We start from the raw sequence: 24149 nt of genomic DNA, 5'->3' as shown, positions 1-24149 counted from the left end.
ACAGCTAGTCTAAATCTCAGGCAATTAATTTAAACTCTCTGTTGCCTTTCTCAGACCATTGAGATTGACCTCTGGCTCCATCAGTGGTTGCAGGGGGATATTCCCATCCAGAAGCTTTAATTAAACCTTCTCTGGGATCTGGATCTCTCACAGTCTCTTCCCTAGCTGCGGGCTGTGGAATAAGCAGGCAGCCATGGGTAAATCCCAACCCCTGGTTTGCTGTGTTACCCTCACAGCTATACTTCAAAAGCTCCCAGGAAAGCTGAGCAGGGATGTGTCTGCATGGCAGGACCTGGCTGGCTGTTCCTCTTTTGGACTCGAGCTCTGGCTGGCCAGGGCAGAGCTAAACCCATTTTCCTAAGCCTTTTGCCATGGGTAGGCACAGCCAAGTGTGTGATTCTCTGTGGGTTAGAAATGAGAACTGAATTGTTTCTGGTTGCACCAAACCCCCATGGTCAGGAGAAGCTCTGTGTCCTTCAGAGCTGGCAAAGCACAAAGGGCAGAGCTTTGCAGCAGGGCTGTCATGAGAGGGACCTGGAGCTTTAGGGACCATGTGTGGAAGAGCCTGGGGAAAGGGTCATGGCCCAAGGCTGGGCTGACAGCTGAGAAATGAGGATTAACCCAGGCTGTGTCTCACTGCAGCTTTGCCCAAGAGCCCCCCTGCAGTCCAGGATGATCCACAAGCTGACCAGCTGCTTAGTAGCCTGGATCGTGTTGGCAAGGACCTGATTCATGTAGAGAAGGAGATCTTGAACAGAGTGAGGTCTCCAGTGAACTACAATGACCCCACAGATGACCTTGCCAGAAGGATCAAACACCAGCAGGTGAGTGCTGCAGGCAGGTTGGAGCAGGAGGAGTTTGGTAGCGCCGTGTCCTTGGCCCAAAGGAGAACTGGTGCATGAATCCCACAGGAGATGACAGCCTGTGCTTCAAAGGAGGAAACCAGGTTTCAGTTGCAAGGGTTTCAGGCTGGCTTGAGCCCTTTAAAGGGGACAGGTCAGGCCAAACCCTCGAGAGGCACAGCCCCTTCCCTTGGCTGAGCTCTGCAGCAAGAGGCTCCACTCCTGGAGCTCTGCACTAGGCACTGCTCTTGGGGAGTCCTCAGCCAAGTTGTGGGGGATGCTGTCACCTTTCAATCTCAAGTCTGTGACATAAAAGGCTATGGGATAGGAGGAATTAATGCAAGGACCAGTTTTGGCTCACCTGATGACTGGTGGATGTGAAGGGGGTCAGAAGGAGAGGCAGTGCCCTGGTGCCCTCTCCTTTCCTCCGGCATAAGAGCTGGATCCATAGTAGTTCACCTTGCTGCATCCTCATCTGTGGGTATTTATCCAGCCCTGGCAGGAGGATGTATTCAGGCAGGTAGGTATCTTCCATCTCTGCCTGGTGGGATCTCTTTCCCACACCCTGCCATTGCCAGACAGCCCCAGTCTAGATGGGGCTGTGCCCCAAGGACCAGATCCCTGTGAGTGAGCCACCACACCCTTAGCCCCACAGCACAATCTGCCCCTGAGGGAGACACATTTCACAGCAGCACTGGTATGGCTCTGTTGGGTGACTCTGCTGTCTGCTGTGCCAGGAAACAACAAAGAAGCTTGAGAACCTGGGGGCAGCCAAGGATACCTTGCAGAAGGAGTGTGAGACCTACCTGGCCAAGAAACCCACCAGCACCTCTGCTTCCCAGCTGCCTGTCACTTTGAATGCCCTCAGGAGTAAATACAACGATGTCAATATGCTCTCCAGCCTGTACAATGAGAAGTGAGTGATGGTGGCAAGGTCTGGTGGGGGTGGGGGAAGGAAGTCCTTACACAGAGGTATCAACACAGCAGCATGAGAGGGAATGCTTTTGGTCTCTCTGGACATTGGTTGAGGTCCATCCAGCCCAGTGGAGATTGGAAACCTCCCATCCACCATCAAAGGCACCCCTGAAGGAGTTCCTGTATGTAATCTGTGGTCAGATCCCCCCACACTGTGGAAAGTCCACCACAGTGAGTGTGTGGTGAAATGCAACATCTGACTTCTGGGCAGCATGGTAGGGTTGTGAGTGCACAGTGCTTGTTCTCTGCCATGCTGCAGCAGCTCTGATGTTAAATGAGCTTAAACATGCAAAATCAGAGAGAAGAGGAGAAGAATGGGGGTGTCCCAGAGCTAACCTTGTCCTGTTATTTTCCCCTTCCCCAGAGCTAAGGCTGCCCTGAACCTGGAGACTCAAATTGAGAACACAGACAAGATTGTCAGCACGTTTGAGGCTAAGCTGGCTCAGGACAGCATCATCCCTGCATCCCCCAATGCTCTGCAGGACCGGGCCAACGATCTGCAGGTAGGGGCACTTCAGGCTCTTTGAGAAGGGAGGTCTCTGAGCTCAGGCAGCAGTGCTGGGGAGAGCTGGACTTCACTCATGTGAGCAGCCCCAGGGGCTGGTGATGAAGGCTTTCTAAGGACTTGTTCCTTGGAGGCTTTGTGTTGGTGTTGCAGGTTGACCTGCACTCACTGGCTGGCAAAAATCTCTGTCCCTCTCAGGTTACCTTTGGGACCCCTACAAACCCCTTGATGATGCACCCCTTACCTCTGCTGCTCTGCCTCACACTCACCTCTGTGCTTTCCTGCTCCCAGCCTCACTGCCCCATCATTAGCACTCACAGTGGCCTTTTTTTTCTTTTTTTTTGCCTTCCCCACAACTTCTCCCTTCTGCTCCATCCACCATCCAACCCACCTTGCTTCCCACCCTCTTTACTGCTCCATCTCTTCCATGTGGTGTGTCCATCCTGGAGAGCCTGGCTAGCCCCTCAGCGCTGCACCGTTGTGCTGAGGAAGGGATTTCTGCTCGGTGCCCGGAGCAGTGCACTCCTGGAGGTGTCTTTTTGCCCCTGCAGAAGATGAAGCGGGACCTGGTGGCCCAGGAGGACTGCGTGTTGAAGCTGAACCGGGGGCTGAAGGACGCTGAGCACAGCTGCAGTGCTGTGCAGAACAACTTCCAGGAGTACTGCCCCGACCTGCCCCGGCAGAGGCGGGAGGTGCAGCTCCTCAATGACCGCTACCACGCGGTGGCAGACCAGCTGGATCAGCGGTGAGGGGGCAGCAGCTCTACTCCCCTTAGCTAACCTGGACCAGCATTCCAGGCCCAGGAGTGTGGTCTTCATTGCAAGGTCCTGATCCTGGCCGCTGTTCTGCCCTACCAAGGTTCAGGGCTGTCCTGCTGTGTAGCTGCCACCACCCTAACATCACAGAATGGTAGAATTCACCAGGTTGGGAAAGACCTCAGAGATCATCTAGTCCAACCTATCACCCAACACCATCTAACCAACTAAACCATGGCACCAAGTGCCTCATCCAGGCTTATTTTAAACACTTGCAGGGATGGTGACTCCACCACCTCCCTGGGCAGTACATTCCAATGGCCAGTCCCTGTGAAGAATTTCTTCCTAACATCCAGCCTAAACCTCCCTTGGCACAGCTTGAGACTCTGTCCTCTTGTTCTGCCACTGGTTGCCTGGGAGAAGAGACCAACCCCCACCTGGCTACAACCTCCCTTCAGGTAGTTGTAGACAGCAATAAGGTTTCCCCTGAGCCTCCTCTTCTCCAGGCTAAACAACCCCAGGTCCCTCAGCTGCTCCTCCTACGACTTGTGCTCCAGACCCCTCCAAACCCTAGGCAGAGCACAGGCTTTGAGCTTCCCCATAGAGAGCCTCTGCTTGCCCCAGTGACTCTGCCCAGGGACACCCTGCTGTTTAACACTTCTCACAGGCATTGCTGTTGGTTGCCTGCCTTCTTCCTTCTCTCTCAAGTTGTGTTCATGCTGGAGTAGCAAACCTGATGTGCACAGGGTTGTGCCCCCCAATCAGGGACCAGCTGTCACCCACTTGTGCTTCTTGGTGCTTTTTAGGAACCTGACTGTGAATCTTTGCCCTTCCCCTTAAATGTTCCTGTTCACCTTTCGTGCTGCGCAGAGAGAAGACTCTCAGAAATATCAGCCTCACCTACCAGCAGTTCCAAAACTCCAATGAGAACCTGATGTTTTGGATGAACAACCTGCCCAAGCACCAAGTGAAGACCACCGACGGGCCGAGCCAGATCAATTACAAGCTGCAGGCACAGAAGGTGCATTCCAGGGCCAAGGGGTCATAACCTGCAGTGTCACAGGGGTGGGGGAATTTGCTTGGGAATTTGCTTGTGAACAGCATGCAAAGTAGTGCCAGCCAGCTCCAAGCTGGGTGCTCCAAGCTGGGTGCTCCACCCGTCACAGTCAATGAGCTGGAACAAGGACACAATGGATTGCAGCCCACAGATGATGCATCTTGCCCCACTGTGTTCATCTACGGTGCAAGTGTCCTCATCTGTGCTAGCCACCCCCAGGCTGACATCCTCTTCATGGAGAGGGCACACCCAGATCCTGAAAGACTGCACTTTGGGCTGAGGTGTTGCATCTTTCTCTCCTTGAGCAGATACTACGTTGACTAGCTCAGATGATGAGATGGGGAGGTCTCTGTTGGCTGGTATTTCTCTCATACATGATCACAGGCTCACAGGATGTTAGGGGTTGGGAGGGACCTCAGGAGATCATCAAGTCCAACCCCCTGCCAGAACAGGACCATGGAATCCAGCACAGGTCACACAGGAACACAGCCAGATGGGTCTTGAAAGTCTCCAGAGGAGACTCCACAACCTCTTGGAGGAGCCTGTTCCAGTGCTCTGTGAGCTTCACAGTGAAGAAGTTCCTCCTCATGTTGAGGTGGAACCTCCTGTGCTGTACTTTCTATCCATTGCCCCTTGTCCTATGCCAGGGTGCAACTGAGCAGAACCTGGCCCCTCCCTGTTGACCCCCAGCCCTCAGATATTTATAAACATTTATTAAATCCCCTCTCAGTCTTCTCTTCTCCAAAGAGCCCCAGGGCTCTCAGTCTCTCCTCATAAGGCAGTGCTCCAGTCCCTCAATCATTCTCATAGCCCTCTGTTGGACTCTCTCGAGTAGATCTCTGTCCCTCTTGAACTGGGGAGCCCAAAACTGAATGAAATAAATCAGTGTGGCAGGTCCTGGGCAAGTGAGAGTGCTGCTGAGATCCTCTAAAGCCCCAGAGACTCTTCCTAAATGTTTTCCTGTTCTTACCATTTCCTCCAGTTTGAGGGTGAGCTACTGACCAAGAGCCTTACTGCAAGAGTATCCCTGGGTTGCTGTAATTCAACCTGCCCTTAACATGCTGTGTGTCTCCTGCAGAGGCTGGTGGAGGAGATCAAAAGCAAGGAGCCTGAGAAGAATGCAGTGGTCAGACTGTCCCGGAATGTGCAGTCCACCCTCAATGTATGGTTTGGTTCCCCCATGCAGAACTCCCTTAGCATCTCACCCAGGAGATCCCAGCTGATTCTTCTGTTTCTGCTCTGAACAGGACTATGAACTCGAGGCAGGCAAGTACAGCTCTTCTCTGGACCCTACCCTGACTGACTCTGCTGCAAAGAGGCTGCGTGTGACCCCCCTACAAGAAAGCATCCAGGCTCAGGTAAGATGGAAACCATTATCCAGCTGCTTACCTAAGACAGCCCCACAACCTCTACAAGGCTTAATCCACTCCTGCAGACACATCTGATCATGGTCCTAATCCCAAGGATGGATGTCATCAGGGATCTCTGTCTATGGGGCAAAGCAGCACATGAGGTCCAGCATTAGGGCTGTGTCTGGCACCTTTGGTGGAGATTGCTGCTGATATCTCCTTACCATATTGTGTGTGAAGAGAAAACTTCCAGGATGTGTGTGTAGGGGCAGGACCAAGCCAGAGCTCCTCAGTGCTCTTCCCAGTTACACCCCAGTTGTCCTGCATCCCCTTGGGCTGATTGCCAGCTGCCATCCATGTGTGGCCCTAGGGGAATTTGGAAGTCTGGACCCTGTGTGAGCTAGCAGGCATCTAACAGGCATTCAAATAAAAGGACTCCTACATGAGTCCTTGCACTCTGTGTCTCTCTAGAAAGTCAGATGTGAAGACACTAATCCCTGGAATAGTGAATCCGGGTGAAAAGAGAAGTGGGGAGACTGTGCTGTCCAAGAGATCTGTGTCAGGGTGAGGGGGACAAGGCTCTCACTGCTGTTTCTCTTTCAGGAAAATGATGTCACCAAGCTCTACATGGAGCTGGCAGCAGAAAATAAACAGCAGCTCAGCAGGCTGGAGTTTGCCAAGAAGATCGTTGAGAAGGTACCAGCTAAGAGCTCATGGCCAGGTTGGGGTACTCAAGATTGGAGGCTGAAATGATGATTCCAAAGCTGTCAGCAATTTGCTTAGTCTGGGATCTGCTCACTCCTTGTGCAGGTGTGAGGAAGGACAGGATTGAAAGCCCCTGTGAGGAAAAGCCTATGAGTAATCACAGTTGCACTGACACTCATCTTAGGTTGTGATTTGGATCACCTCTGCAGGCCCTCAACTCTTTGCTGAAGCTCAAGTTTATACTAGGAAAGAAAAAAAGCTGAGGGCTCTTAAGCCTTCAGAGCCTAACAATTTCAGCTTTGTCTGTGGATGTGGCTGCTTACAACCTTCCAGGAACACTTCAAAGCAATAGGACTTTTATGCACTTGTAGGGCTTGATCCACCTGTAGGAAAGGTCTCTGGTCTGGATGTCTTTCAGTGTGCTCAGGGAGGAGAAGAGATTGAACTGGGGTGACAGGAACCTGCTGCCCAGTGGGGACTTGGGCTCATTGCCCTCCTTCAGCTGCAGATAAAGCAAGGCAGCACCAAGCACCTTTGTGGGCTGCTGCAGCACCTCCATGACAAAGGGAAGACACAGCAAGTCAGTTGCTTCAGATGGTGGCAGTGTCCTCATTTGCCATTCACAAATAGCCTTATTTGGAGGCTCTCTGAGGATTCTCTAGCAGTTCTGTCTCCTACCATGCCTTGCCTGGCCTCAGCTCCAGACTCAGAGTGACTTGGTTTCCCTGCCATTTTAGGGTTTTATTTCTTTTTTTGGTTTTCCCTTGCAGAAGGAAGTGCATGAGGACATCAAAGCTGTACGTGAGCAAACCCAGCAGTCTGAAAACAGAGCCACCACAAGCAGGGAATCTGAGGGCCTGAAGTCACAGCTAGAGGAGGAGAGGAGGCAAGTGGCCAAGATTGAAGAGGAACTGGAGGAACGCAGAAACAAGCTGCTGATGTTGAAGACTCAGAAGCCCATTGAGAGAGTGGAAGAAAAGGAGGTGATAGAGTATTACAGGGACCCACAGGTGGAGAGCAACCTGTCTAAGATGGCACAGCAGATCGAAGAGGAAGGCAAAAAGAGGCAGAGCCTGCAAGAAGACATTGAAGCGACGAGCCGGAAGCTTGCCCAGCTGGAGAGCGAGAAGAAAGTTGTTCCTGCCCAGCTGCTCACCAAAGAGATCACAAAAATTGAGAAAGATCCAAGCCTGGAGAGCCAAGCAGCCAGTCTCCGGCAGGAAATCAAGCGTCTCCAGGAGGAAAGCTTGGCTGCTGCGTCTGAACTCGAGCAGCAGAGGAGAGAGCTGCACATGCTGGAGAGAAAGCAGCCCAACATCCGAGAGAAAGTGGTGGTGAAGGAGCTGATCAAGGTGGAGAAAAACCCAGAAATGCTGAAGTCTGTCAGGACCTTGCAGCTACAAATCGATGAGGAATCCTTCAAGAGGAAGTCTGCTGAGGAAGCCATAGTGAAAGTGAAGAACAAGATCGAGGAGGTGGAAAGGTTGATTGAAACGGCAGAACCCAAAATTATTGTTAAGGAGGTGAAGCAGGTGGAGCAGGACCCAGAGTTACTGAAAGAATCTTCCAAGCTTAAAACTCTGATTGAAGAAGAGAGAGGCAAAAACTTGGTGCTTACAGGAGAGCTGGGGGAGCTGCAGAGCCAGTACAGTATTGCAGAGAAGCAAAAACCAAGGGTGGAGGTTAAGGAGAGGGTCAATGAGATCTTCCTGGTGGATCCCGAAACAGAACGGCAAATTGCACACCTGAAAAGGGAGCTGCAGGAGGTTACTCTGAAAAGGACCAAGATTGACAGTGAAGTGGAAGAGGCCTTAGCAGAGCTCAATGTCCTCAGGTCCCAGAAACCGGTGGTGGAGTTTAAAGAGGTTATAGAGGAGGTGGTGAAACATGAGAAGAGCCCAGAGATCCTGAGAGAAATCGACAGGCTGAAACAGCAGCTCAACGAGCTGGTGAACACCAATGGCAGGACCCAGGAGCAGCTCATTAGGCTGCAGGGTGAAAGGGATGAATGGAAGAGGGAGAGATCCAAGGTGGAAACCAAGCTGGTCAACAAGGAAGTAATTCGCTACGAGAACGATCCCCTCCTGGAAAAGGAAGCTGATCGCCTGCGTCAAGAGGTGCGCAACATGTCCCAGAAGAGGAGAGCTGCGGAGGACGCAATCTATGACCTGCAGAACAAATACCTGCTGCTGGAGAGGCGAAAGCCAGAGGAGAAGGTGGTTGTTCAAGAGGTGATACTGACCCAGAAGGACCCAAAGCTCCGAGATGAGCACAACAGGCTGAGCCGGAGCCTGGATGAGGAGGTGAGCAACCGGCGCCGCCTGGAACGTGACGTGCAGCAGGTTCGCGCGCTGGTGGAGGAGCAGGAGAAGCTGCTGACCTTTCAGGAGGATCGAAGCAAGAGGCTTGCCCTGGAGAAGGAAATGAGGCAAATTACGTTGCGAATAAAGGAGCTGGAGGAGAGCCCAGCCCCGGTGCAAGAAAAAATCATCATGGAAGAAGTGGTCAAGCTGGAGAAGGATCCGGTCCTTGAACAGTCTGCCAGCAACCTGCGCGTGGAACTGGACCGAGAGAAGATGGAGGTGTTGAACCTGCAGAGAGAATGCAAGAACCTGCAGATGCAGGTCGATGTCCTGCAGAAAACAAAATCCCAGGAGAAGACCATCTACAAGGAGGTGATTCGAGTGGAGAAGGACAGAGCACTGGAGAGCGAACGTGCACGTATCTGGGAGCTCCTGAGCAGGGAGAGGGGAGCCAAGCAGAAGGCAGAGGAGGAGGTACGGCGGCTCAGGGAGAAGATTGAGAGGGCTGAAGGCATGAAGAGGACATGGGCTCGCGAAGAGACCGAGCTGCAGAAAGCCAGGAACTTGGCCATCCAGGAGAGAGCCAACTTGGAGAGTGAGCTGCGGGACCTGGAGAGGCAGAAGCAGCAGAAAGTGCTTTTCCTTCGGGAGGAGTCCAAGCTGCTTAACCAACGGACCGAGAACGACAGGCAGAAGAAGAAGCAGCTGGAACATGAGTTTGCCCTGCTGGAAGCAGACATCCTTCGGGAGAAGGACCAGATCTACAACAAGGAGAGGTTCATTCGAGATCTCCAGTCAAAAGTCAGCCGGGAAGAAATCAATCACGAGACCCAGATGAGAGAGACAAACCTCTCCACCAAGATCTCTATCTTGGATCCTGAGACAGGGAAGGATATGTCACCTTACGAGGCCTATAAGAGAGGTATCATAGACAGGGGCCAGTACATCCAGCTGCAAGAGCTGGAATGTGACTGGGAGGAAGTCACCACCCTAGGCCCAAACGGGGAAGTCTCCCTTCTCCTCGACAAGAAGAGTGGGAAGCAGTACTCCATCGACGATGCGCTGAGGCTGAGGAGGATCACAAAGGAGGAGTACCAGCTGTACCGGGATGGCAAGATTCCCATCTCTGAGTTTGCCTTGCTGGTGGCTGGGGAATCCAAGCCTCCCTCATCCCTCTCTATTGGCTCCATCATCTCCAAATCTCCAGTCTCATCACCCACCACCCACCAAACCCAAAGCTTCTTCCCCCCAGCCTCACAGAAGTGCTTCTGTGATGACACATCCCCCATCGCCGGGGTCTATGACACTGCCACTGACACCAAGTACAATATCAAAACTGCTGTTGCCAAGAAGCTGCTGGACCCTGTGACTGCTCAGAAGCTCCTGGAAGCCCAAGCTGCCACGGGGGGCATCGTAGATCTCATTTCTCGGGACCGATTGTCAGTCCATAAGGCAGTTGAGAGGGGGCTGGTCGACAGGACCTACATGCAGAGACTGCTCAATGCCCAGAAGGCTTTCACAGGGATCGAGGACCCTGTGACCAGGCGCAGGCTGTCTGTAGGTGAAGCAGTTCAGAAGGGCTGGATGACCAGGGAGAGTGCTTTCCCCTACTTGGAGGTTCAGCATCTCACCGGAGGGCTCATCGATCCCAAGAAAACCGGCCGCATCCCCGTGCTGGAAGCTGCCCAGACTGGGATGATAACAGGTGACCTGGCCAACAGGCTCCAGGATGAGTCCAACTACGAAAAAGATCTCATTGACCCTATCACTAAAGAGAAGATAAACTACAAGGAGGCCATGGCTCTCTGCCAGAAGGATTCACTGAGCAGCCTCCTGCTGCTCCCCGCCACGTCAGAGGGGTATCAGCGGTACCACCAGGCCAGCTGTTCCCCCAGGTTCTCACGGTTCAGGCACTGAGTGGATCCAGGGGTGTGCTGGATCTGGTTCCTTCAGGAGTTCATCTCTCCAAAACACCTCTCCCCACGGAGGCAGCAGGGATGACAGGAACGGAGCATCTAGCATTTAGGGCTGCATACTTTCTCTCTTAGCTATCTCTGCTTCCCAACACAGCTTGGCCATGTGAGGAGGCCAGCAGGAGCATGTGAGGACACACTGGGGGCCCTGCAGTCCCTGGGGTGCTGCTGTGACAGCAAAAGGGAGGGGGGGTTCACTGTGAGAGCTCCACTGGCAGTAGGTTAAACGTGGTTTTGGCCAGGAGGGAGGGAGAGCCAGAGTGGTTTCCAGCTGGGTCATTCTTCTGCATGCAATAAACGTAGAAAGCGTGACTCTGTGGCTGTGTCATCTCTGCAGGCTGAGGCTGTAAAGTGGGTGAAGGCAGGGTGAGTCCTTCCCACACACAGTCTTGTGTCCTGCAGCCTGATCTGCAAAGGGATTGCAGACTCCTGCTCCCCCTGATCTCACAGCACCGAGCCCCTTACATTTCTTCCTGCATGTGAGTCCATATATTTAAAGATTTTGCTGTATTTGTCCTTAAAACCAATGGGACTTTGCTCCCTGGTCATTTGGACACTTCTGAAAGAGGGACTTGGTCTCTAAAGGCTGCAGTTCTATGTTATGTTTGATCCAAGAGTTTGCCTGTCCCTGGTGCCTCTCTGGCTGCAGACCCAGTGTGATGTTGGCTGCACAATGACTTGGGTCACCTCACGGACCTGCTGGCAGAGGAAGTCAAGCCCCAAGCAAAACCAAACCCTGGTGAAGGAGATGATGTGGGGGTCTGTCCTGTACCTGTCCAGAGGCAGATATGTTGCAAGGGAAGGAATGACCTTCAGTAGCAGACTGATGATGCTTGCAGTTAACAGTGATGTGAAGTTGCTTTCTGCTAATCCTGCAGGAGCCACACAGCAGTACAGAAAATTTGATCTTTCTTTTGGTGAGCTTTCACTCCTCTGTGTAACTGCCACTGCTCAGCTCTCATCTCTCAAAGTCTCATCTCTCAAAGTCTCATCTCTCAAAGTCTCATCTCTCAAAGTCTCATCTCTCAAATGTTCTTCCTGCTGTGGAGCACTGTGGTACATCCCCTGTCTTTGTAGAGTTAGAAAAATGACTTTCTATCAGCATGAACTGCTCTTAACCCTCTCCCAAGGGCTCTTTTAGCTGACCCTGTTTGGGAACTCCAACACACTCTATATGATCCATAAGGGTAGAGGTTTTCTCTCCCTCCTTCTCCCATCAGAGCAGCAGCAAAGCCTCTGTTTCCATATAGCCTAACTGGGATTTAAGTCTGTGCTCCAAGAAGAAATGGTTTCCATGCTGGCAAGCTCAGCACAATCACAGGTCTTGTTACCTTCCTGCTGGTAGGCAGTGCTCAGCATTAACAATCTGAGTCCAGCTATGCAAACACCAAAGTTCCATTCCATAATCTGTCCAGGCTCTGTCCCATGTTCTGCAGGGTCTGGGTTGCCAGCCCTATGGGTGGTGTCTGTGGCCATCTCAGCTGGCCATGATCAATATGGGGCCATGATCAATATGGGGCAATTTGTTGGTTTGCAGTGGGGGAAATCATTGCACACACCCCAGAGCATCTGTTCCCAGCCTGTTTCCTCTTGGTAGAGCACTGCTGGTAGATGGAACACTGCATCTTCAGACCAGCAGCAAGGGCTGGACCTGGGCTATAACAGACCAGGGCACCAGGAGAGAAACTCAACAGCCCTTGGAGCACAGAAACATGGCCAGGTAAGGATCATGTCCCAGTTCAACCAAGCCAAGCAGCCCCAAACCAGTGTGGTTCCCAGCAGTCTTTGGGTCTCACCTCTTTAAAGCTGCTGGGAGCAGCCTTGCTGTGCCTTGGCTTTGCACCCTGCTGGCTGAAAGCAGAGAGGTTGTGCTGCTGCTTTTTCTGCAGCAAACAACAGAGCATTGTCAGGACAAAGTAAATTGACTTTAAAACGTGGGTGCAAATGCAGGGAAATGATTCCCATAGCAGAATTCATCCATGGCTCACAAAGGTGCCTCTGTGAGGTAGGTGATATCATACAGGGGCCATGGGATGCTGCAGGAGCACAGCAGGGCTTCAATTTTCCAGCTACAGGGTTCTGCAGGCTGTTGTGTGAGCCCATCTCCCTGCTAGGTCAGAAAATGTCCCCTCCCAAGCATAAGCAGGTCATTTTTTTCCAGGCAGCCACTCCAGCATGATTCCTAACAACAGCTTCAAAAGTAAAACAATGCCCACACTCCCCCACCCCTGCAAAAAAAAAAAAAAAAAAAAGAAAAACCCCACCAAAACCCACACACCCTGATTTGTGCAAACTGCAGAAGCAAAGGAGCTACCCAGGTCCTGGTGGCATCTGAACCTGCAGAGGAAGCAGAGCCAGGCAGTGGGGCCAGGCCTGGAGGGAGCTGAGCAACAGGTTCTGGGGTTTTGCTGTCAGGAGCTGTGACTGCTACAATAGGGATGCCAAAAGGTCTTTTTGATGTCAGGACTTAAACAGAGCCACCTGCTGCCTTTTGTCGTGTGGGGACAATGAATGCAGGATAAAGGAAACCAAAGGGCAGCAGATTTTGGCTTTAGACAGGTAGATCTTGGGCTGAGAGAGGCTTTTTCAGGAGGGACTCTAAAGGTTTCTCTCCTCTGTGCAAATTCTCTGGTATCTGATAGGTGGGGAGGGAGGTTTGTGCTACAGCTGCACATGCAGTCACCTCTCTTCTTCATTGCTTTATCTGTCATGAGACTCCAGGAGTGTGATAGCTTTTGAGAGCTGTCAGGTTGTGCTCAGATCAATTCCTAGCATCACAGTTATGAGGAGGGCATGTGTGTGCATGAAAAAGGAGTGCAGGGTTTGGCTTCCCTGAGTTAAAACTCTCTCTTTCGAATGTTTAAATAAGTAGAAAACAACTCTGAACTGGTTTGTGGCAGCCTCTGATGGAGGCAGTACTGGGCTGTGGGAACCTCAGGTCCTCATTCCACAACCAAGTCCAGAGCACATCTCTGCACCTGCCAAGGATTTGGTGGGCTGGAAAGGATAAGATAAATACTGCAGGAGATGAGAAAGGGAGAAGAGCTGTGTGGAAAGAAGGACCAGGCAGACTGTTCTGTGTCACTAGCCCAAAAGGCTATGCCAAACAGTAAACACCAAGGTTTCTGAACATATAACCTTTATTTTTTTTTCTGTACAGAAGGAAGAAGAATGAAGATGTCAAACCCACACCAAAATGTTGTGACTATTCTGCAAACATTTGAACAGCAAAACGGTTTCCAAGACAATAAAGCAAAGGAAGCAGCAGTACACCTGGACTGGTGATGGAAAGCCAGAGTTTTAGCTGCCACTGCTTCCAGCCACACACAACATGTGGCTAACTGGAGCTTTTTGCTTCTTGATCCCAGCTAAAGCACGAATTAAGACACCTGATAGTGCTTTTCAGCTTGTGGAGCAGCAGACTGTCAGCTATGTTAACACCTCAGATTAAATAATTTGCATAGTGCTGACAAGCCCAGGCTGTGGGAAGGGCAGCAGAGAAGCACTTCCCCGCCCACAGTGGAGCTCCAGCACGCCCTGGTGTCAGACGCTGCCACTGACAGACCTGGGAACGCCCCAGTGCTGGGCAGAATGAATTCACTGAGTCTTACCTCAGCTTGATGAATAATGCAAGGATACCCTTCTGGAAGATGCTCTCTCTCCTACATGTCAGCGTTTTATGCTGATAAATGTCCCCACTCTTCTGCACAGGGCCTCTCCAAAACAGCTCTGCTGGCTGTAACCCAGACAAACTTGCCCCCAGCAACAGGCTGAGAGTCTCTAAATGCAAGAACATCCCACTCCAGGCTTCTCAGGAGAGATAAGGTCCTGAGTCCCAGCTGACTGCCCAGAACCAGACGTGCACTGCTATCCAGAGGTGCAAGTGAACCAGGAGAGCTGTGTCTTCTCATCGGTAGTGTCTCTGCAGCACAAGTTGCTCCTCAGGGCTCCGAGGGCTTCTCCAGAGGAAGTAGCGGTGACTGAGGGCTGCCTTGGCTGAGATGCGCCTGCTGGGGTCGTAGAGGAGCAATTGCTGCCAAGAGAGAAAATCAGCAGATTAAGGATTTTAAAAAACAAACGATTGACTGCACCTGCATGTGGCTGGACCTTGCCGGAGATGTTGGTCCTGTCTTTTCCCCTCTTGGGGCTTTGGGAGTAGCCCACAGCTGAAGTTACTGGAGGGATTACATTAGAAAGGTTTCCTGACCCTCAGTGCAGTGGCTTCCTAAAGTAGCCTGCACAGACAGTCCTGCTTCAGAGCCAGGACTGAGCCCTGTTCCATGATTCAGTGTTTCTGCAAGGGCAGCGATGAGCATTAGAGGCAGACCAGCTGCAAACACTTCCAGGTAGATCAGTCCCAAATACCTCTGTTCTTTGCCCAGTTTGAAAAGGTCCTGTTTGTCCCTGGCTCTCGTTCTGAGCCCTCACTCACCACCAGTAAGTCTCTGCCATCTCGATCTAAGTTGGGAACAATCTCTTTCATCTCCTTCCTTGCCCACCGGGGAAAGTCCCTCTTGTAGTCAGGCAGCTGGGTCACCCCAGGCCAGCTCGCCTCCGTGGGAGTGCCCAGGGTGCGAAAGATCCGGAACAGCTGATCAATCTCAGAGTCCCCTGGAAACAGAGCCTTCCTGGTCACCTGCAAAAAAAGGAGAACCACCAGTTCCCACCTTCCCATCAGCTGTGTGCCCTACTTCCTGCTGGAAGCAACCCTTTGTCCCAGCCTGGGCAAACAACTGCACAGAGCAGGGCAGTGACAATGCAGCGATTCTGCCAGGCAGTGGCTGTGAGTCACGAGTGTCTGGATGCTTGTCTCCAGCTCCTTTCCATGGATCCATGCTCCCCTGAGGCTGTCCTTCTTTCAGCCAATCCTTTATCTCTCTTTGCCTCCAGTTTCCCAACACTAACTCTTGCAGGGTAGCTCCTTCCCTGCTGTGCTGAACTGCAGCTCAGTGGCTTTGGGAGGTAGGGATAGTGCTGTTACACTGCAGGGATAACCAGAGCTCTTCAGCGTGGAGCATGGACCCCTAGGAGATCCACTCTGCAATGCTGCAAGAGTGATAGTTCCCTGCAGTCCAACCAGGAGATATCTTGCAGATATCTCCTTCCAGGATCAAAATGCTGCAGCCACACGACTGCAGTTACCCCTTCTGTGAGGAAAGGCATCACATTCCCATGTAGCTGGGGCTGTGGTGGGACAAGAGAGGCTTCTTTGCCTTCTGCCAGGCCCCTGAGGGCAGCAGATCTCCTTCTGATCCTGCAGCTATGGATCAGCTAACCCTCAACATGGACTTCCCATAATATACGTCCCAGGACAGGGTGGTACCACAGTATCAACAAATGTTCTGCATCTTGTTCCTCCTGTCCCACTGCAGATGCATCTTCCCTGCTCATTAAAGAGATTTTTTTTAACCCCCATTCTACCATTTCTGCAAAGATGCAGCCGATGCTCCAGATATCCACAGCAGTTGAGTAGTATTTGCATCCCAGCAGGATTTCAGGGGCTCGGTACCACAGAGTCACCACCTGGTAAGGAACCAACAAACAAGCTTCATCTGCTTTCCATGGATGAAACTAGAGGCATGGGATCCTCTCTTCTCAGCTGTAATGCAGGGACTGTGCAAATCAGAGCACACCAAGGCCGTGCTGAGTTAACTGACCCCTTAGTAACAGCAAGAGTGGGATTAAGACATCATTTTTCAAGAGGACACTCTGGAACAACTAAATACACCCTATGCAGAGAAGGTGGGAACCCAGCTTGCAGGCAGAATGAGGTATAAGCAGTCAGCACATTTGTGTGGACGTGAGGTAACCTCTTAGCTCTGGGTTAGGTTAAGAGCACAAATCTGGGCACAGCTGTGCCTTCATTACGGACGAGCAGCTTGCTGTTGTTCACCCACTAGGGATTGTGCCCCACACTCTCAGGTGTCAGGGAGCCCCAACAATACCTCATGAGTGTATGTGCGCAGGGGCACTCCAAAAGCTCTTGCCAGTCCAAAATCAGCCAGCTTGATTGCTCCTGCTTCATTAATGAGCAAGTTCTGTGGCTTCAAGTCCCTGTGGATGACTCTGTGCGAGTGGCAGAAGCTGACACCCTGGAGCAGCTGGAAAAGGTAGTTCTAAGGAGGGAAGAGATTTCAGACAAGATCACAATAAAGCTACTTTGGAGGCTGGATTGTGTGAACCAACACACTTTGGGTCATTTATAGACCTGAATGGGAAAAAAGACCTTGCTATGATGCAACATCAAGCTTGCAGGCCACTGCTCAGAGCTGCACACCAACTGCCCACACACTACAAGGGGACAGAGAGACTGCAGTCCAAGCAGTGGCAGCTTCTTCCAATCCATCTTTCACTTTATGCATAGGCAATTAGCATTGGACCCCTCTGTCCTCTTACCAGTGATTTGTTCTGCAGTGAGATGGGTTGGAAAAACTGCAAATAGCTGGGAAAGAAATGTGCTGAGCCATCATGCCATGAAGTTTACCCTCTGAGAGGCTGAACGTCTCCAACCAAGGATAAATCTCTTCCAGATCCAGTCTGGCTAAGGACAGCTCAGTTCTGGCTCTGCCCAGCAGAAGGCAGCAAGGAGACACGCTCTTTGCCCTGCCTGTCAGCACCTCTTGCACACTGTACCTTGACCAAGCTTAAAGGAATCTCTCCAGCTCGAGATGAGTCCATGTATTTCTTCAGGTCCTGATTCAAATACTCAAACACCAAATAGAGCTTCTTCTGACTGTGTATGACATCTAGAAGCCTGCAAAAGAAACATGAACACTTTCACCGATACCTTGCAGCTTCCTCAACAGAGCCATGCAAGTACCCAAACAGTCCTCCTCCCACAGCTGCTGTTGCTCTGTGAGTCCTTTGGAGCATAGGAGAGGCAGATGGAGAGAGAGGCAGATATAAAGGCAGCATTTGGAATGGGGAGGCAGCAGCTTGGACCAGTGTGAGTTGCTGGAGCGAGGTGGCAGTGCTGAGAGCTACTCCTGAGACCCACAGAAGTGTGAGTGGTTCCTGCATTGTCCTGTTTATTTTGCTCCTGTCTGTGCAGTCAGGGAAGGACAGAAAAACCCTTCTTCCTGCCTGTACCCAGAGCTCCTTGAGCAGGACCTCATCAATGAGCTGGTAGGGAGGGTTCTTCCTGGTCTTACCTGACTATGTTGGGGTGCTTCAGCTCCTTCAGCAGTGAGATTTCTCGGATGGCAGTGCTAGGGACACCCTCTGTCTCCCTGCAGCAGAAACAGGCTGTGTGGCACCCTGCTCCCCAGTGGAATCCCACAGCCCACCGGGGTCCTGTGCCTCTTCTGCCTTCCACGGTGCCCTATCACCTGCCCAGGGGAGGGTGTCTCACCCCAGGCACCCTGAGTTTGGGATGGGGCTGTGTGTGGGGTAGTCTTGGGCAAGGCAGGGGAAATGGAGCCATGGGGAAGGAGTGGGAGGGAATTCACAGAATAGATTCATAGAATGGTTTGGGTTGGAAGGGACTTTGAAGGTGATCTAATTCCAACCCCCAGGTCACCTCCCACTAGCCCAGGTTGCTCAAGGCCTTATCCAACCTGGCCTTGAACACCTCCAGGGAAGGGACCTCCACAACCTCCCTGGGCAACCTGTTCCAGTGTCTCACCACCCTCACTGTCAATACTTTCTTCCTCATCTTCAGTCTAAATCTCCCCTCTTCCAGCTCAGAGCCATTGTCCCTCATCCTAGCACTACAAGCCCTTGCCCAGAAGTCCCTCCCCAGCTCTACTGTAGCCCCCTTCGGGTACTGGAAGGTTGCTCTAAGGTCTCCCTGGAGCCTTCTCCAGGCTGAAGAGCCTCAACCCTCTCAGCCTGTCCCCACAGGGCAGGTTCTCCAGCTCTCAACAGTGCAAGCTCTGGGGAAGAGCTTGTTTGGGAAAACCTGAGAGCACATTTGGAGAAGCAAGGAGGGTTTAAATGCCCAAGCCTTTCTTTTCAGAGGCGAGATAAAAGCTCTCTGCCCCTCAAGCAGGGATGCCTCCACCACCCTGAGGGGCCTCCAGGTGTGCAGCCCCACCGCTGCATCATGGAGACAGCCCAGAGGAACAATAAGAAGCTTGCATCTGCTCAGTGCCCACCCTGGAGGGGTTGAAGCTGGCCCTGCTGGGGGGCTGAGCCTCCCCAGGCCCCAGCACTACACCCCTGAGGGACAGACCACCTCCCCAGGTGGTTGCTGCCTCCCCCTGCCCTGTGCCATGAAGACAATGCCAGGCAGCACCAGCTGAGGCCCTGGCTGCTTGCATGGACTGACAGAAACAATTTTTTCCCCCCCAGACCTCAGGCTTTTTTTTTTTCTAACCTCTTGCATCATTTTGAACACCAGGCTGGGCTCAGGGCCCTGCTGCTCATTCTCTGATGGGGGCTGAGGCACCGCTGGGCTCAGCTAGTGGCCACCTGCCCCATAAATGGCACCACAGGCTCCAGAGGAGCCATTTGCCTTCCTCCCCCCCTCTCCCCTCAACGTCCTGCTGCCAAGGAGGCAGCCAGCCTGGCTCCACGCTGGGCTGGGTGGGCAGAGGGCCAGGCTGGACTCCGGCAGCCCCAGGCCCGAGGCTCTGCCCCACTCACGAGTCCAGGCGGATCTTCTTGAGGGCCACCAGCTGCCCTGTGCGCTTGTTGCGAGCCTTGTACACCACACCATAGGTGCCCTCCCCGATCTTCTCCACCTTCTGGAACACCTCCTGGAAGGTGTCCATGATGGCCACAGCCTCAGCCTCCTTGAGGGCAGCTGGGGCTGCTCTCTGAGGGAAACAAACCCCAAACGTGCAGAAGGTGTCTGCTCGCCCTGGGTGTCCCCTGAGCTGATTTCAGGGTCTGGGTCCCTCCGTGCTGCTCCTCCTGCCCTTGCAGACAGGGCTGGCTGAGCAGGCTTGGGGGGATCTGGTGGAGGGGGACCTATGGGCTAGCTGGAGGACTTCAAGCAGAGTCAAAGAGCTACACAGGCACAGAACTGGTGAGTTGTGACCCAGGGTGTGTGGTGTGCTGGCTGAAGTAAAACTGGAGGTAAGGAGGTGCTTAGGGCCTGCTGGGCAGGCAGCAGGGACTGCAGAGGGCCAAGGGAAGCACTCCAGCTCTGTTCAGTACATAAGGAGATGTGGTGGATAATTAAGATTCCCTGGGACACACTCAGGTGAAACACACGGCAGAAATGGTTCTGGTTGGTTGGTTGGGTTGGGGTTTTTTCTTGTTGTTGTTGGTTTTGTTGCTGTTTGTTGGTTTGGTTTGGTTTGGTTTGGTTGGGGTTTTCTTTCCTTGTTAGTTTTTGTTCAGTTCTTGTTGTTGGGTTTGGCTTGTGCAGTTGTCCCCCATACCTCCCCACCGTGGGCTGTGCCACTTGGTCAGCCTTTTGGAAGATGTCCTTGGAATGGGATTAATCATTGACTTCACAGCTGATAGAATTCTAAGGAATATTGTGTATCATGGCACCAGGAAAGGTAGAGGGACTGTCTTCTGGAGGGCTTGGAGGCTCCCTGTCTCTGGATGGGCACAGCAGGACATGGCAGCCCAGTGGCTGAGCCTACAGAGCAGACCCCAACTTTTAGGAGACCTAAAAAGAACTGATTCAGCCCACTGCTGAGCCACAAGCTTAAAATCTTTTTCAGATTGATACTGATTTGGAAGAACCAAAGCACGGTTGCTCTGCAGCTGAAGAGGGGTCCACATGGCCATGGCCAACTCCTGTGTGGGTCCTCTTGTGGCTTGTGACAATTGAGTTTGCACTCAAGTCTCCATCTGGAGTCATTGCCAGATTTGCTCTCCTCATCCTGGCTGTTTGGGCTTGTGGTTTTTCGGTTGGTTTTTGTGTTGTGTTGTGTTGTGATGTTTCAAACCATCACATTTTTTTGTTGTTGGTTTGGTTTTCTCTCAGCATTTGCAGGAACTTGGTATTTTGGATAATCCCAGTCCTGGTACCTCAGATGTTCCCAACCCTGTCAAACCCAGCCATGTGGATAAAATTTAAGCACAAGGAGAAAGGTAGGAAAATGGAATAGGAGATGAAGTATAAACATAAACACATTGTGACAGACTCATCTTACACATCTAGGCTAAAATCCTGCCTCTTGAGATCACGTTTTTTGGACTTGGGCTGAACAGAGAGTGTGCTGAGGCAGGTCTTTCAGTTCTCCCTAACTGTGAGGAAATACATATGATTAAAGATTATAGAAAGCACTGTAATTACAGAGTCACCTCAGGCCTTTGAATCAAGCCTGCTGCTGACAGGAGACTTTGCCAATACCCACTGCATTTTAATCTGCTGCTGTGCATTGTATGGCTTCAGTCCTTATTTTTCTGAATGTTTCACTAGACAATCTGAGCAAAAAGCAGAAAAGGCTGCAGGTGGCTGCTTTTCCCTGCAAACCACAGTCTCAGCTCACTCCAGGTCCAGGGATTGCTATAACACAGGAGTGTCTTCTCTCTCTTGGGCTATTTAGTTCTCACCTCACATCAGTGATTTTTTCTGTCTTTCTGTTGATGGTTTAGTTCCGCTAGGTGAGCCTGGCACCACGTTCTTAAACCACAGCAGCTCTGATGTAACTTCATCTCCTCTTTTTGCAACGTGTTCAAAGCCAAGCACTTCCTTACACACCCAGTACTTAGGAGAATTGCATATTGCTAAACTCTTCTAGATGATCCACGGGGTTACTGCAGGGCCTAATGCATTTGACTTAGGAAGAAATACCTTTCTAATCAATAACAAACAGGCTGCCTTTTCATCTTTATAGATGGAAATATCATAGAATCACATCATAGAATGGCTTAGGTTGGAAGGGACCTTAAGAGATCATCTACTCCAACCTCCCTGATGTGGGCAGGGATGCCTCTCAACTAGACTCAGCTGCTCAAGGCCTCATCCAACCTGGCCTTGAACACCCCCAGGGAGGAGGCATCCACAACATCCCTGGGCAGCCTGTTCCAGAGTCTCACCACCCTCATACTGCAGAACTTCTTCCTAAGATCCAGTCTAAACCTACTCTCCCTCAGCTTAAAACTATTCCCTCCTGTCCTATTACAAGACACCCTTATGAAAAGTTTCCCTCCAGCCTTTCCTGTAGGATCCCTTCAGGTATTCAATCAAAACCTTCAGATTCTTAAAACAAACAAACAAAAAAGTGATTTAAGGTCTCCTAAACTGAGTCAAGTCAAGGGAAGAAAGTCAAGTAGTGTTTTTCAGGGCATGGCAAATATTTATTTGAGAGTTAAAGTCAATCTTGCCCTTGGAAACCAGCTTCTGAAAACCCAGAGAGCTAGGTGCTGCTGAAAATAGTGACTTTTTCTTCTTCTTCTTCTTCCTTTGTTGGTCCATCCAGACATGAGTGTCTTGCCAGGAATGTTTCCATGTGGCAGGTGACTCACAGTAACCAAACACCTGCACTCCTGGACCTGCAGCCACACTGGGCTAAGGAACTTTGTGCTGATGCCCTTTAGCTCTGATGTGCCAACAGCATGGCAACCTGCTGCACTTTGGCAGCAAGTGGGGGTGTAAGCTGCTTAGCTTGTGATTTGGAGACTTCTCCTTTTTCTGACATCTTCAGGCCTTGCATTACTAAAGGGCCAGCATAACAGCAGCACCCTCTTTGCTTAAGCACCCTTTTAAACAAGCACTAAACCTGCTTCCCAGAGCAATTTTCAGTGATGATACCTGGCATGGACAAACAACCCACAGTCACACATGGACTCAAGTGTTTCCCTGCTTAGCAGCTTTGCTATTTGCCATGGCACAAAGCAGTCTGTTGCAAACCCACCTTTTAAATTTACTTTTAACCTATTTGTGGCCAATGGCAGTGCAAGGACCAGCAGATGGCTGGTCTTGGAGCTTCTGTCAGGATGTGCCATCTTCCATCCGCTCCTGCCTCTCACTGAAGTACTTCCTCTGCTCCTGTATGGCTTGGACCAGCAAGGGCACATTCATCCCTTGCACACAGGTCAATATTCGTGCCTTTACCACAGGACCCTCACCTGCAAATATAAATAGGAAGTTTCTGTAGTGAGAAAAGCAAACAGAGAGCTTGGAGGCAGAGAAGTTCCCTCAGGTAGACTGTGGCCCAGCTGGCCAAGTAACCATAGCCTGAGAACGTGTAGGAGTGGCCACAGGCTTCCACCAGCATAAGCAGCACGCCCAGGAGCAGGCTCATTCCATGACATGCTTCCTCTCTGCCCTGTTGGCTACAAAACTCTGGTGACTGACACTGCATTCTCCTTGCACCGGGAAACACTGAGCCCAGGACATGTTGATGCCAGTGCCTGCCTTGCATCATCTGTCTGCTTCATGGCTGGATGAAGTTTGGCTTTTCCCTGTCTTAAAATGCATCAGGGATGGGTGGAAGCTTATTTCTGGATGTCTCTGTGCAGACAAGAAGAGGACAGAAAAAGGCTGGGCTTAGAAAGAGGCTCAATGCTGACTATAAGCAACAGCTCATCATTCAAATGGGGACAAGGAGCTGCACAAAAGGGCCCAAACCTTGGTGACACAGCCACCATCTCAGCCTGCTCTCCTTCTACCCCTGAAAAATGGGGCCAACTCATTCCTAAGCTGTGATGACTGAAACAAGATGTCTTTCTAAAAGGCTTTTGCAGCAGTGGCTTAGCAGATTGCTCACTGGATGCCACATCCAGTGTGGCTTTCCACATGCCACCAAGGATTTCAATGGCACAAATGCAAATGCTTCTTATCAGGTGTGGCCAAGACAACACAGGATTTGCTCCACAACCCTAAGGCCCAGCCCAGATCAACCCCCCACGCAAAGCACCGGGCAGCTGGAGCAATGCTCAAGGCACCCCAGGAAAGGACAACAGGGCACCCTACCTGACAGATCCTGCCCACATTCCTCAGGCCCAATGGCTAAGGGCAGGGATATAATTAGAGCCTTTCAAGGATGGCAAAGCCCAACCCTGCCAGCTCACAATGAGGTGCTTCAATGAGCCATGTTTGGAGTGAAGATGATGTGATGGCTGGGGATGATGCTCGAAGGCTTCAGCACAGGTTTCACAAGCTCCGTGCTGCTGCTGAAGTGTTTCTTGTTTCTAACAACATCTGTGCCAGAGGATCAGATTTTCACCAAGGGTGGCTCTTCTCATGCTCAATGGGAAGAGACAGGGTGCTCCTGTCCTGAATCACATGCTTGTGTGACCAGAGGCAGCCTCATGAGATGAGCTCTGCCTTGGCCAAGGCTAACCTCAGTGACAGTGTGCCTCACCATGCAGCCAGGGAGCCACAAAGGAGATGATGAACCACGAACAGCAGCAAAGGACAATGGTTCCTGGTTTTACCTTTCCTGTGCTCAAGCTCTCCCAGGACCATGTACCAAGATCCGAGCTGGGCTTGGAATGGCTCCACAAATGATGTGTCAACAGAGACCTGGTACTGAGCTGAACTGTGCTCAGCAGTGAGAATGACTTTGGAGTTGGCCAGGTCGTAGTAGCATAACCTGGAAACAATTGATTTAGGAAGGTCAACAGTGCAGAGATACAACAATTAAAGGGAGGGGGTCCAGTTGGGGAAGGCAAGGCCTGGCCTGCAAGGAGAGCTCAGAACCCTTCTCACCTGCCAAATGTCCTCAGTGCCTCCCCCTCTGGGACTGAGCTGTTGATCTCCCATGGGAAGTAATAAACACATGCACTTAACTGCATCTCACACAACTGCTGCTGAGCCTGCAGAGAAGCAAACG

At 51.6% G+C, this 24149-nt stretch overlaps 3 protein-coding genes across 3 annotated transcripts in view; 1 reads left to right on the top strand and 2 right to left on the bottom strand.

The window, feature by feature from the left end:
• The window catches only part of EVPL (envoplakin), a 28130-nt gene extending 17722 nt beyond the window's left edge, over positions 1–10408 (top strand). The window contains exons 14-22 of the mRNA XM_054393969.1: positions 643–824; positions 1580–1758; positions 2182–2320; positions 2874–3067; positions 3948–4098; positions 5213–5296; positions 5382–5492; positions 6087–6179; positions 6959–10408. Of these exons, the coding sequence (XP_054249944.1) occupies positions 643–824; positions 1580–1758; positions 2182–2320; positions 2874–3067; positions 3948–4098; positions 5213–5296; positions 5382–5492; positions 6087–6179; positions 6959–10408 (4583 nt within the window). The remainder of the gene's footprint in view (positions 1–642; positions 825–1579; positions 1759–2181; positions 2321–2873; positions 3068–3947; positions 4099–5212; positions 5297–5381; positions 5493–6086; positions 6180–6958) is intronic.
• Positions 10409–14371: 3963 nt separating this feature from the next.
• Positions 14372–19178, bottom strand: CDK3 (cyclin dependent kinase 3). The gene is made up of 7 exons (XM_054393970.1): positions 19051–19178; positions 17616–17693; positions 17098–17218; positions 16410–16580; positions 15886–15987; positions 14897–15100; positions 14372–14497 (listed from the first exon to the last, which is right to left on the bottom strand). Exons 1-7 carry the CDS (start codon positions 19176–19178, stop codon positions 14372–14374), a joined length of 930 nt encoding a protein of 309 aa, XP_054249945.1.
• A 3118-nt stretch (positions 19179–22296) lies between these two features.
• Positions 22297–24114, bottom strand: TEN1 (TEN1 subunit of CST complex). The gene is made up of 3 exons (XM_054393983.1): positions 24026–24114; positions 23752–23909; positions 22297–22440 (listed from the first exon to the last, which is right to left on the bottom strand). The coding sequence occupies exons 1-3, from the start codon at positions 24109–24111 to the stop codon at positions 22304–22306; spliced, it is 381 nt and encodes a 126-aa protein (XP_054249958.1). The 5' UTR covers positions 24112–24114; the 3' UTR covers positions 22297–22303.
• Positions 24115–24149: the final 35 nt, after the last annotated feature.

The sequence above is a fragment of the Indicator indicator genome, chromosome 29 (genome assembly GCF_027791375.1).
Source record: "Indicator indicator isolate 239-I01 chromosome 29, UM_Iind_1.1, whole genome shotgun sequence".
Classification (NCBI taxonomy): domain Eukaryota; kingdom Metazoa; phylum Chordata; class Aves; order Piciformes; family Indicatoridae; genus Indicator; species Indicator indicator.
Note: the sequence above shows the minus strand (reverse complement) of the source record. Positions and strands in the feature narration are given on the sequence as shown.

Coding starts and splice junctions, on each gene's coding strand:
- TEN1 (XM_054393983.1), bottom strand. CDS start 24,111: ATGCAGTTAAGTGCATGTGTTTATTACTTCCCATGGGAGATCAACAGC. Junction 23,910..24,025: donor GCACTGAGGACATTTGGCAG/GTGAGAAGGGTT, acceptor AATTGTTTCCAG/GTTATGCTACTACGACCTGG. Junction 22,441..23,751: donor AGAGCTTGAGCACAGGAAAG/GTAAAACCAGGA, acceptor TTATATTTGCAG/GTGAGGGTCCTGTGGTAAAG.
- CDK3 (XM_054393970.1), bottom strand. CDS start 19,178: ATGGACACCTTCCAGGAGGTGTTCCAGAAGGTGGAGAAGATCGGGGAG. Junction 17,694..19,050: donor AAGAAGATCCGCCTGGACTC/GTGAGTGGGGCA, acceptor TTTCTGCTGCAG/GGAGACAGAGGGTGTCCCTA. Junction 15,988..16,409: donor TGCGCACATACACTCATGAG/GTATTGTTGGGG, acceptor GTTCCTTACCAG/GTGGTGACTCTGTGGTACCG.